The 13,030-nt window shown below is 36.0% G+C and overlaps 1 protein-coding gene across 2 annotated transcripts in view; it reads right to left on the reverse strand.

The window, feature by feature from the left end:
• Positions 1-957: 957 nt before the first annotated feature.
• Commd10 (COMM domain containing 10) overlaps positions 958-13,030 on the reverse strand; it is a 217,186-nt gene continuing 205,113 nt past the window's right edge. For both annotated transcript variants that reach the window (XM_047554866.1, XM_047554865.1), the window contains exons 6-7: positions 2,925-2,984; positions 958-2,026 (exon numbers count right to left, since the gene is read on the reverse strand). In XM_047554866.1, coding sequence (XP_047410822.1) covers positions 1,988-2,026; positions 2,925-2,984 — 99 coding nt within the window. In that variant the 3' untranslated portion in view covers positions 958-1,987. The remainder of the gene's footprint in view (positions 2,027-2,924; positions 2,985-13,030) is intronic.

Genomic DNA, 13,030 nt, shown 5'->3' on the forward strand with positions numbered 1-13,030 from the left:
TTTAGTTATAGATGGACATAGTACCTTTATTTTATTTATTTATTTTTATGTGGTGCTAGGATCAAACCCAGTGCCTCACATGTGCCAAGCAAGGGCTCTACTACTAAGCCATAACTTCAGCCAATAGCATGCATTTTGAAAAATAACATTTCTTTTATGTCTTGTGTATAACGAGGGAAATGCCTTAGGGAATACAGTTATCTTCAATTAAATAATATCTCAACAATAATTATGTTCTTCATTGGAATTAGACCTCCATGCTCTTTTTTCAGTGTCTTTGAATCATACTTTGTTGAACTAGTCTATGGGAGAGACTACTACTTACCATGTTTTTGTGTAGGTTTAGACATATTATTACAGAGTATAAAATCAATTCTTTCAAGGGAGCATAAAATGTGCTTACTTTTGAGAAATGTTCATTTCTAACTATCATATTTAACTTGGACACTTACACTGGAAATTTTATTTGGCCATTAATAAAACTGCTACCTATCTATATGGCCACTGTCAGAAAGGTTTAACACATTCAGCTAGGGATTATGCATGTTCATATGTTCAAGAAAATAAGTCTAAAAGAATATTTACCAAAATATTCATAGTATCTCTGGGACCTCAGATAGTTATCTCTGGGAACTATCAAAATAGAGTAAAACAAAGTAAGAGAAAGCTGTGTGAGAAGGCACATGCCTGTAGTTCCAGCTATTTGGGAGGGTGAAGCAGGAAATCCAGGAGTCCACAGCCAGGTTGGCAACACAGTGAAATCCTGTCTCAAAAACTAAACAAAATCCAATTGCATTACAAGCACACCTTACAGATATACTAACAATGGAAGTTGGAATTTTAAAAACCTCTAAAATCAATCAATTATGGATGATGCTTGCAATATTTGCTTCTGAAATAATACAAACTTTCAATTCATTAAACAACAACATAGGAAAACACTTATAAATGTGGGTATAAATTCCACATACTGAACATTTATTTGAAAGACATTTAATGATTGTATTACTCAGATTACTACATATGGCAAATGTGCTTCAATTTTAATTTTTTGAGCTTTAGGACATTTCTTAAATCAAATTACTTCACGTGAAAAAAGTTATATTTGAACTTCTCTCTCTCCCTACTTCTCCCATTGAAAAAAAATACAAAATACGTATTTTCATTCATAAAAAATTCAATTGATTTTTTGACAGGCAATCAAACTCACATTTATACAAATTCATATCATAAAATATACTATAAAATACATAAAATAAAAATACTGCACACTTCAGTTCAAATAATTCCCCAAAATAAAAATTTTATTGACTGAAACCAATTAACATACAGAAAGAGAATACAAAAGATATCTGATTTGAAATTTTAAGAATGCCCATTTAACACTCATTACTATTGTTTTTATTAATGATCCAAATCTGTCTCCCACACTAAGAAATAAATCATTATTAATCTGTGGTACAAAGAAAAGCACACAAAACCAGGACTATTATTAAACCATTACTAGTTCTATTTTAAATTTATTTCTGATATTACTTTTCAAGTAAAATACATTCATCATAGGAAAAATGACATAATGCCTTTGCATATGGTTGTTTTCTTAAATTTTATTAATGTAATAGAAGATACCCATTATACTGTCTATGGTCTTTCTGATACATAAAGGTATCATGAAGCATGTAAAAAATAAAGAAGTGAAGCAACAACATGACAGTAAAAACAATATGGTATTCACTTTTGATTTCTCTAAAGTAAAAGTGTTTTTTAACAATTGCTATTGGCTCACAGAACTAGAGAAAGTATATTAGAACCTCGCTGCTCTTAACAGTGATCTCCCTTGGCTGTTATTTGTCTAAGAAGTGATAAGCTGTATAATTTATAGAAAGTAAGTCACTGAATCCTCCAGAAAATACATCCAGGCAATCTTTCTTCAATGCAAAATAATGAGGTGGTGCACGTGTGATGGAGAAACCAGTCTTCAAAAACATCATGTAAGGGAATCCAGCTGTGCTTGTATGGTCTCTAGCTATTTACAAAGACAAAAAAAATATGGAAAGTTGGTGAAGGAAGAGAAATTCATATGAAGTGTTGTTTAGAAACATGCAAATAAAAGGGAAAGAATGGCACTGGTAACTATGCATATCAAATTCATTCACATAGTAATAAAAATAGCACTTAGAGTATTTTTCTTTTTATGAGAAGATATTAGAATTTATGCTTGCTATTCAAGTTTTCAAATTTGTAAAGAAGAGGAACTTGTAAATACTACTGTTTTAAGTACCTCCAGCTGTTTCATTATAAATATCACTACATGATAAGATTTTTAAGTTGGGGCATATGGGGGGAGTGCATTTTCCTAGATTGCAAAATCAGTATTTTCAAAGAAACAGAAAATATACTTGAAGATAAATCACAGACCTGGCATCTTACTTTCCATGTTTTTCTTTACCCTTGGACCAAGAAAACAAAGTAGTTCACATGGTCTATATTAAAATGTCAGTGTCTAGGACTTGCATTGTGCAATGCTTAATGCTTTACATTAAAGCAACAACCCTATTGCTTTAATTAAAACCATTTTCATTTTCTTCATGATTTAGTTTTTCAGATTCTCTTCATCTTGCCTATACTTCCTACTGTGAAACATAAGGTGTTCATAAAGAAAATTTAAAGAACTTAGTTCTGTGATAAGGCATTTAAAATAAAAAATCATAAAAAATGGGGCTGGGGTTGTAGCTCAGTGGTGGAGTGACTGTCTCACACATGAGGCATTGGGTTCAATCCCCAGCACCACATAAAAATAAACAAATAAAATGAAGGTATTGTGTCCATCTACAACTAAAAATATTTTTTAAAAATTCATAAAAAATGAAGGAAATGTTAGGAAGTCCCTTACATTATCAGAAAATTATTTTTAAAACACAGACCTTGTTATAGAAATCAAACAACTCCTTGTGATTGAATTCCACAAGAACTTTCTCCAGGCTCTGTAAAGAAGAAAAACAAAGAAAAAGAATTTAGTTGTACACAATTTACACTGCACCTTTTCTATCCAGCTATCCTTAGAATATGCCATAATATTATTCTGAGTGTTTTCTTTTTTAAACTTACCTGCTTACTCAACTCCACCATTCCTAGAACTCACAAATGCACTCCACTTTAACAAAAGGTTTTAACTCTATAGGGATATATGTTCTTTAAGTTGACTTCACAAAGGTTACGCCAGCAAGAGAACAATTTCATTGTCTATTTTTTTAAGACAGAGATAATACATAAGATTATATTTCATAGTTCTCAGCAGTCCATTTGAAATCTAGTAAATAGTATTACACAAAGACACTGGAGGCGGCATATCTGATTGAACTCATTCAGTCATTAATGCCTCACATCAGCACAGCTACTCCCTCTAAGCACTAATCTAACAGTTATGATCTTAACATGCTGAGATTGTTACCTTCTTTAATGTACAGACTCAGCAAAAGTTAACAATTAACACAACATTTTCAAAGCCAGGACTTAAAACACTCTCCTTCATTTCACCTCACATGCATTAAAGAAACCTTTATGGGTGCTATGAATGATAAGTAATACTGTATATGTATGTATGATGATGTAGTAAAGTACGATATTAAAGTAAACTCAACCTAATTTAACTCAACCTGCTTTTGGTTGATTCTGTAATCCGAGGAAACAATTCTAACTTGTTGCTAAGTATTATTGAAATGTGATTATTTTATTCAACATTCCTCTGGGGAAGTGAAAATTATAAGGGGCAGAGTTCCAAGAATGTGCTACCTGCCCTGATACTACTATCAGGCTAACATGACATAAATTGGCTACTGTGAACTAAAAATGTGGAAAATTGTTGCAAAAGGCATTAATTATTTATGATCATTTCCCAAATAATATTATTCCAGTTCTCAGTTTCCATGTTTCCTTTTTTCTATCTCCACTGACAAAGTCAACATTTTCAAACCAAGTTATCTCCCGCTAACTCCAGGATAATCAATGGGGCTATGTTCAGAAACAGCATCTTAGGCTTCTTCATGAAGTCTAAGCAAAAAGGATCAAATTTCACAGTTCTTATTTTCTTTCACACATTCATTTAAGTAGTCAAGCTCTGAAGAATGAAGAAGCATAGAGCTGTAAAGCCTCATCGTGTAGGATGACATAATATTATGAAGGCTATATGTTGTAATAGAAAAATAAGTTGGGTAATTGCCGCATATCATTAAATCTCTAAAAGTTTAACCAGCATGCCCCAGTAATACTATCTGTCCTCCCAGAAGTTAAAGGGGGGCAATTGACCTTGATTTGTCCCTAAGTTTTGGGAAAGGCAGGGCAAGGTCTCACCTCCATGCCAAAAGTTGGGAGAAAATAAAAGCTGAACCATTATGTGAATGATTGATTTTCTGTATCCCTCCAAACAGCAGCCAAGCCAGGTTCTTGTTCCCTACATTTTACTTAGATTTGTTTCAAGGTGGCGTTCCCTAAAATGTTACAGTGAGAAAGGAGAGGGGATATACCTATGAGAACACATTTCTTAGAATAGCAATAGCCATGGTAACATTAGCAAGATGGTAGATTAGGAAGTTAGAAGCTGTCCTTATCCCACAAAGACAAAATTAACAATATATGGACCAGAAAACTTCTGTGAGAACTCTACAGAGACTATCTGACAGTTACAGAACTCACATCACTGTAAAAACAAGAGAGATTCCAGGGAAAGCGATAAATGTTGCAGTGTTCAGTGCTTAATTTTGTATACATCTATGTGGCACAGTGGGACAACCAGGGAGAAGGCCCTCCTACCAGGGCTCTTCCCTCAAGACAGAAACAAAAGAATGAATCATACGTCCAGAATTCTTTCTTGTCTGGGTACTGCCCAAAAAACTGGTTATCCTTTCACTTGACTGAAAGCACTCAATGGACCAGCAGCACATTTTGAAAGGCATTTAAAACAGAGGTGAGCACTATCTTAGAGCTGCAGTTCTGTGGGAAGATGCCAGGAGGAGCAGTAGGTCAGAAAAAGTTAGAGACGTCCTGGAACACCTAGCTGAGATGGTTAAGATCTTCTCCCCTTACAAAGCCAGTATGCAAAGCCTGGGAGGTAGCTGTTTATGAAAATGTTCAACTTTTATGTTCCAGGACATAGAAAGAAACCCAGAAACATGGCCCATTCAAAGGAACAAAATAACACTCCAGAAACTGAGGCTAAAGAAACTTGAATAATTTAAAATTTGTCATAAAGATGCTTAAGCTCGATGAGTTATAAGAAAACACACCCACAATTAAATAACACCAGGAAAATGATACATAAATAAAATAAGATTATTGGCGAAGAGAAAGAAGGTATTAAAAAAAACTAAACTGGAAGTCTGGAGTTGAAAAATACAATAACTGAACTGATAAATTCATTAGAGGGACTCAACAACAGACTTAGACATAATGAAGAATCAAGTAGACTTGAAGACATCTGAAATCACCAATTTATAGCAGTGAAAAGAAAAAATGAAAAGTGAAGACAGCCTAAGGACTTATGGCACAATATCACAAAAATCAATATATGTGTTATGAATATCCCAGGAGAAAAAGAGAGAAAAGATCTGAGAGCAAGAGAAAGTGGCCTAGGAAGCAGAGATAGGGAATGTGTGTGTGGACGGGGGTGGGTGGTGACAGAAACAACATTAGGAGATCAGAAAGGTTAAGATTTAGAAGTGGTGAAGTAATGAAAAGACAATCCTCAGACTAGGAAAAAATATCTGCAAAGTATAAATCTGATAAGAGTTTAATACTCAGAATTTATAAAGAACTACAAACTCAGTAACAACAACAACAACAAAACAACCCAATTTAAATGACCATAATAGACATTTCTCCAAAGAAAATTTAAAAAATTGTAAATAAGCAAGTGAAAATATTTTCAACTTCATTAGTCATTAGTGAAAAACTAAATCAAAACTATAATGAGTACCATTTCACTCCAACTATAAAGGGTCTAAAAAAATGAAAGAAAATAAGTATTGGCAAGGATGGAGGGAAACTGGAACTCTTGTACATTGCTGGTGTGGAATGTAAAATGGTTCAGTATTGGCAGATCCTGATAAAATTAAAAATTACTGTATGTGATGTGGAAATTGCACTCCTTGGTTATGTGTGTGTGTGTGTCTCCAAAATAATTGAAAACAGAGACTTAAAAATGGATACTTGTACACCAATGTTCATAGCAGAATTATTTACAAAAGCCAAATGGTGGAAACAACTCTAACGTCTTGTCAACAGATGAATGGATGAACAAAATATGCTATAAATGCAATGCAACATTATTCAGTCATAAAAAGGAATAAAATTTTAATACATACTACAATGTGAATGAAACCTGTAAACATTATGTTAAGTGAAGTTAGCTAAGTATAAAAGGGCAAATACCTTATGATTCCACTAACATTAATATAGATATCAAGAATAGGAAAGTTTAAAGACACACAAAGTAGACTGGATATAACAAAGGGCTGAGAGGAGGGAAATAAGGAGCTATTGCTTATGAGGTACAGGATTTGTGTATAGTCATGAGAAGTTTTAAAAATAGCAGTGATGGTTGTACAGTGTTAATATAATTAATGACACTAAATTGTAGGCTTAAAATAATTAAAATGGCTAATTTTGTTGAACAGATTTTGCCACAAAGAAAAAAGAAAGAAAGATAAAAAAAAGAGGCAAGGAAGCAAACTTGAAGATAACCAAAGGAAGAGCATTCCAGGAGAAGCCCAATATGTCTATGATAAATATAGCTTGCTTCTGAGTGCCCTTGTCAGGAACTATGTTGACTTTTTCCACTTAACATTCCCACAGGGCTAGCATAATTTCACAAAGTAAGTTCATTCATTCATTTACTCATGCAATTCATTAATTCATCAGATATTCATAGCATTTCTATGGTATCTTGATAAGTATTTGGGATATGGGTAGTTCTGGCCCTTTATGGGACTCACGAGTCTGAAATTTGGACTGGAAGCAGGGAAGTAAATTATCAGACTATACTCAAAATTGTCTTAAATGCAATGGGATGACAAATATAGTTATACTTTTTTATAATAAGAGGTAACATTTAAAAATTTAAAGCATGACCCAGTAAAACCAGTCAGATTGTTATGGTTTGGATGTGAGGTGTCCCCCAAAAGCTCATATATGAGACAATGCAAGAAGGTTTGGAAGAGAAATGATTGGGTTATATCCTTAACCTAATCAATGAACTAATCCCTGATGGGATTATCTCAATTGTGACTGGAGGCAGGTGGCTAGAGGAAGTGGTTCATTGAGGGTGTGGTTATGGGATATATATTTGTATCTGGCAAGTGAAGACCCCTCTCTCTGCTTCCTGATCATCATGTGAGCTGCTTCCCTCTGCCACACTCTTCTACCATGATGTACTACCTCACCATGAGACCCAAGGAATGGAGCCTTCTACGGAAAACCATGAGCCTTCAAATGAACTTTTCCTCCTCTGTAATTGTTCTGGTTGAGCCTTTTAATCGCAGCAGTGAAAAAGCTAACTAAAACACAGAAGAATGGGGATATGGAAGAAAGGAACAGAAAAGGGGTTTAGAGCAAAGAAAATTCCAGAGAAAATAAGATGAATGAAGAATCTGCCATGGAAAAGAGCTTGGTGGGCAAAGACCATGTAGGGGTAGGATATAGGAAAGAAATGTAGATAGAGGGGAACAAGATACAGTATTGCTCCTCTAAAGAAATACTCCAGAAGCAGTTCCTTTTCAAAAGATATTTAAGGGTATATGCTGATAGGCTTTGATGAAAATATGGCAGAGGAAGCAAAATTTCAAGGAATATAAGAGACATTACTTACATTAATTCATTGTATGTGCTTACCACTCCCCAACACTATCAGTTTAAGTTCTATTCTGGGTTGATTTAGGTCTCCCAAAAATTCATGTTGAAGTTCTAACCCTATTGTATTTGGAGAAAGAAACTGGAGGTAATTAAGGTAAAATGAGGGTGTGCCCTGATCCAACATGACCAGTATCCTCACAAGTCATGATGACAGAGACACATATCAAGGAAAGAATATGTGACGACCATGAGGAATACAATCATTTACTAGCCAAGGAGAGAGACTGTAGAAGAAACCAACCTTGATCTTGGACGTTTATCTTCTACAATGGTGAAGAAATAACTTTCTGTTGTTTAAGTCATTTTGTTATGGCAGACCTAGTGAACTAATTAAGGCCCTATCACCTCCTTTGGGGCAGACAAGAGATATACATTCTGAGAGCAATGGAAACTCCCTGGAGAGTTTTTGGCATAAGAGTGATACAAGTATAGTTACAACTTACTTTGACTTTTTTTAATGGATTAGAATTGAAAAGATTGTGTATGGAGAAACCACTTAGGAGGATATAATTGCATTAGTCCACAAAAGAGACAGTGATTTGGATCTAACATGATGACAATAGTGACAGAGAAATGGGGAAAAATTTGAGATTTGGTTTAGAGGTACAAGAGATAGCACTGGGCAACAAGATTTGAGTTAGGGTTAGAAGGTGGTGAAGGAATAAAAGGTGTCAAGAATGACATTCTCAGGTTTCTAGCAAAAACCTGGATGGATGGAACTGAGATTAGAAATACTAGTGCAACTGATCTGAAGAAGGTGAGGATAAAAAGTAGGTTCAAGCATAATTAGCTTGGTATGTCTGTAAGGTTTCCCTGAAAATATAAGAAGTAAGTCTGAAAGGCTGTAAAAGAGATTGAGTTAAGAAATAAACATTTGGCAGGAGATCCAAGATGGCGGACTAGAAGGAGGCTGCATTCCTTGTGGCTCCGTAACTCCAGTTTCAAGCAGAGGATATCTATTTCTCGGTGAGGCAGTTTTTGCTGCTTATTGATCCCCTGGTGTTTACCCCATTTGTCTGCTGTGATGACCTGCAGTCTGCCAGCATATCAACGCCTTTTTTGAGTGCAGATTGCTCACTGTCAGGCTCCTATCATCCGCCATTTGCCTGCCTCTCGCCTGTCCATTGCCTGCCTTACACCTATCTATCACCCAACACTGGAGGTTCACCTCCCGATTGTCCGACAACAGTCAGCAAACTGATTGCCGACCGCCAGTGGAGCATCAGCTGCCTGCTGTTGCCTGGAAGTTCACTGTTACAGTACTTGCAGGTTTGATTACACATGGCTGCCGCCATTTTGAGACAACAGCCAGGCCCTGTAGGACCCATGGCTGGACTGACTGAGCCTCGTCTCCAGGATACCTCAGCCAAACTGATCACTCCCTGCCTCTGGGGCCCTCGCATTGACTGACTGCTCCCTGCCGCCAGGACCCCCAGACCAACTGACTGCGCCCTATCACCGGGACCCCAGACCAAATGTTTGCACCTGGCCTCCAGGATCCCACAACCACACCAAACACACCAGACCTCCAGGACCCCTGCTGGACCAACCGCATCCCATCTCCAGGACCTCCAGCTGACCACGTCCACTCCTGAGCTGCAGCTCCCCATTTGCCAACACATTTCGAAGCCAGAGTGGCCATCTTGGGTAATCCTGGAAGCCGGAGTTCCGATCTTTGGGTGGGGCAAATCCCATCCTGCGATGCCTGCTGGAGATTTGAAGCTCATTGTCAGGTACCTCTCAAGCATCAGGCTACTGAACACTGGGAGGTTTCATTAGTATATGACTGTTATACAGTAGATTTTCTTTTTTCTCCTTTTTAAAAAAATTTGTTTTTATTTCTTTACTTTTCTTGCTCTCTTTTCCTTTTGTTTACCTGTTCCCTCAGAGTCTCTTTCTCCCTTTTTTGCATGCTAACATCTGATTTCTTTTGATTACACTCTCACCCTTTCTATTTTCTAGAACTTCTGTATATTCTTTTCTTATCCCATTAATAGCCACATTCTACATCCCTCTGCATCCTCTTTGTCCTCCATTAGAAACTGCAGACCTTATTGCAAACCTGTTTGTTTTACCGAAGATAATATTTGAACTCATTTTGTTTATTACGCCAATTTTGTTATTGTCCCCATAGGGGATATTTGGTCTAGGATTGCATAGTGTCTGATTTGGGCACTGCTAATATTGATCTCCCCTTAAAGAAAGGGTTTTGGAAACCTATAGGGCCACTATAAGCCTATAGGGGGAAATCTGCAATACCCCAGATCTGCACTGCTAGAGGGGAAGATACATGAACAACATGAAAAAACAAGGGAAGAAAATAATCCAAACAAATCTAGATTCTATAGTATCCAATAGAATTCAATGACAGTATGTTAGAAGAAATGTCAGAAAAGGACTTCAGATTATACATGATTAAGATGATTCGTGAAGCAAAGGATGAGATAAGAGAGCAAATGCAGGCAATGAATGATAATACCAATAAGCTGAAAGAGCACCTGCAGGAAGCAAAAGATCATTTCAACAAAGAGATAGAGATTCTCAAAAAAAAAAAAAAAAAAAAAAAAAAAAAAACCACCAAACGGAAATCCTTGAAATGAAGGAGACAATAAACCAAATAAAAAACTCAATGGAAAGCATCACCAATAGACTAGACCACTTGGAAGACAGAACCTCAGACAATGAAGACAAAATATTTAATCTTGAAAATAAAGTCACCCAAACAGAGAAGATGGTAAGAAATCATGAACAGAATCTTCAAGAACCATGGGACGTCATGAAAAGACCAAATTTAAGATTATTGGGATTGAGGAAGGCATAGAGATACAAACCAAAGGAATGAACAACCTATTCAATGAAATAATATCAGAAAATTTCCCAAACCTGAAGAGTGAAATGGAAAATCAAAACAAGAGGCTTACAGAACACCAAATGCACAGAATCACAAGAGATCTAAACCAAGGCACATTATAATGAAAATGCCTAACATTCAAAATAAAGATAGAATTTTGAAGGCCGCGAGAGAAAAGCATCAGATTACATATAGGGGGAGACCAATATGGATAGCACCAGACTTCTCAACCCAGACTCTAAAAGCTAGAAGGGCCTGGAACAACATATTTCAAGCTCTGAAAGAACATGGTTGCCAACCAAGAATCCTACACCCAGCAAAACTAACCTTCAGATTTGAAGATGAAATAAAATCCTTCCATGATAAACAAAAGTTAGAAGAATTTACAAATAGAAAGCTGCACTACAGAATGTTCTCAACAAAATATTCCATGAGGAGGAAATGAAAAACAACAATGGAGGTCAGCAAAGGGAGGAACTACCTTAGAGAAAAACCACTCAAAGGAGAAACCAAGCCAACTTAAAAACCAAAAATAAGCCACATGACGGGGAATACAAATCATATCTCAATAATAACCCTGAACGTTAATGGCCTAAAGTCATCAATCAAAAGACATAGACTGGCAGAATGGATTAAAAAGAAAGACCCAACAATATGCTGCCTGCAAGAGACTCATCTCATAGAAAAAGACATCCACAGACTAAAGGTGAAAGGATGGGAAAAAACCTACCACGCACATAGACTCAGTAAAAAAGCGGGGGTTTCCATCCTTATATCAGATAAAGTGGACTTCAAGCCAAAGTTAGTCAGAAGGGATAAAGAAGAACATTTCACATTGCTTAAGGGAACCATAAATCAGGAAGACATAATGATAGTAAATATTTATGCCCCAAACAATGGTGCATCCCTGTACATCAAACAAATCCTTCTCAATTTCAGGAATCACACAGACCACAACACAATAATTCTGGGTGACTTTAACACACTGCTGTCACCACTACATAGATCTTCCAAACAAAATCCAACCAAAGAAATCATAGAACTCAAAAACACAATCAATAACCTAGACTTAATAGACATATATAGAATATTCCATCCATCAACGAGCGGATTCACTTTCTTCTCAGCAGCACATGGAACCTTCTCGAAAATAGACCATATGTTATGCCACAAAGCAGCCCTTAGGAAATGCAAAAAAATAGAGATACTGCCTTGTGTTCTATCAGATCATAACGGACTGAGAGTAGAAATCAATGACAAAATAAAAAAGAGAAATTACTCCAACACCTGGAGACTAAATAATATGCTATTGAATGAAACCTGGATAACAAAAAACACCAGGGAGGAGATTAAAAAATTCTTAGAGGTCAATGAGAACAACGATACAACATATCAAAATCTCTGGGACACTATGAAAGCAGTATTAAAAGGAAAATTCATTGCATGGAGCACATTCCAGAAAAAAATGAAAAGTCAACAACTAAATGACCTAATATTACAGCTCAAAGCCCTAGAAAAAGAAGAACAGAATAACAGCAAAAGTAGTAGAAGACAGGAAATAATTAAAATCAGAGCTGAAATCAATGAAATTGAAACAAAAGAAACTATTCAAAAAATTGACAAAACAAAAAGTTGGTTCTTTGAGAAAGTAAACAAAATAGACAAACCCTTAGTCACACTAACAAAGAGAAGGAAAGAGAAGACTCAAATTACATGATGCAAAAGGAAATATCATGACAGACACCACTGAGATACAGAACATAATGAGAAGCTACTCTGAAAATCTGTATTTCAACAAAATAGAAACTACCGAAGACATTGACAAATTTCTAGAGACATATGCTCCTCCCAAACTGAACCAGGAGGACATACACAATTTAAACAGATCAATATCAAACAATGAAATAGAAGAAGCCATTAAAAATCTACCATCCAAGAAAAGCCCAGAACCAGACAGATTCTCAGTCGAGTTCTACAAGACCTTCAAAGAAGAACTCATTCCAATACTTCTCAAAGTATTCCAGGAAATAGAAAAGGAGGGTACCCTACCAAACTCATTCTATGAAGCTAATATCACCCTCATACCCAAACCAGGAAAAGACACATCAAGGAAAGAAAATTTTAGACCAATATCCTTGATGAATATAGATGCAAAGATCCTTAACAAAATATTGGCAAACCGTATCCAAAAACATATTAAGAAAATTGTGCACTATGATCAAGTGGGGTTCATCCCTGGAATGCAAGGATGGTTCAACATTCATAAATCAATAA

The sequence above is a fragment of the Sciurus carolinensis genome, chromosome 6 (genome assembly GCF_902686445.1).
Source record: "Sciurus carolinensis chromosome 6, mSciCar1.2, whole genome shotgun sequence".
Taxonomy (NCBI): domain Eukaryota; kingdom Metazoa; phylum Chordata; class Mammalia; order Rodentia; family Sciuridae; genus Sciurus; species Sciurus carolinensis.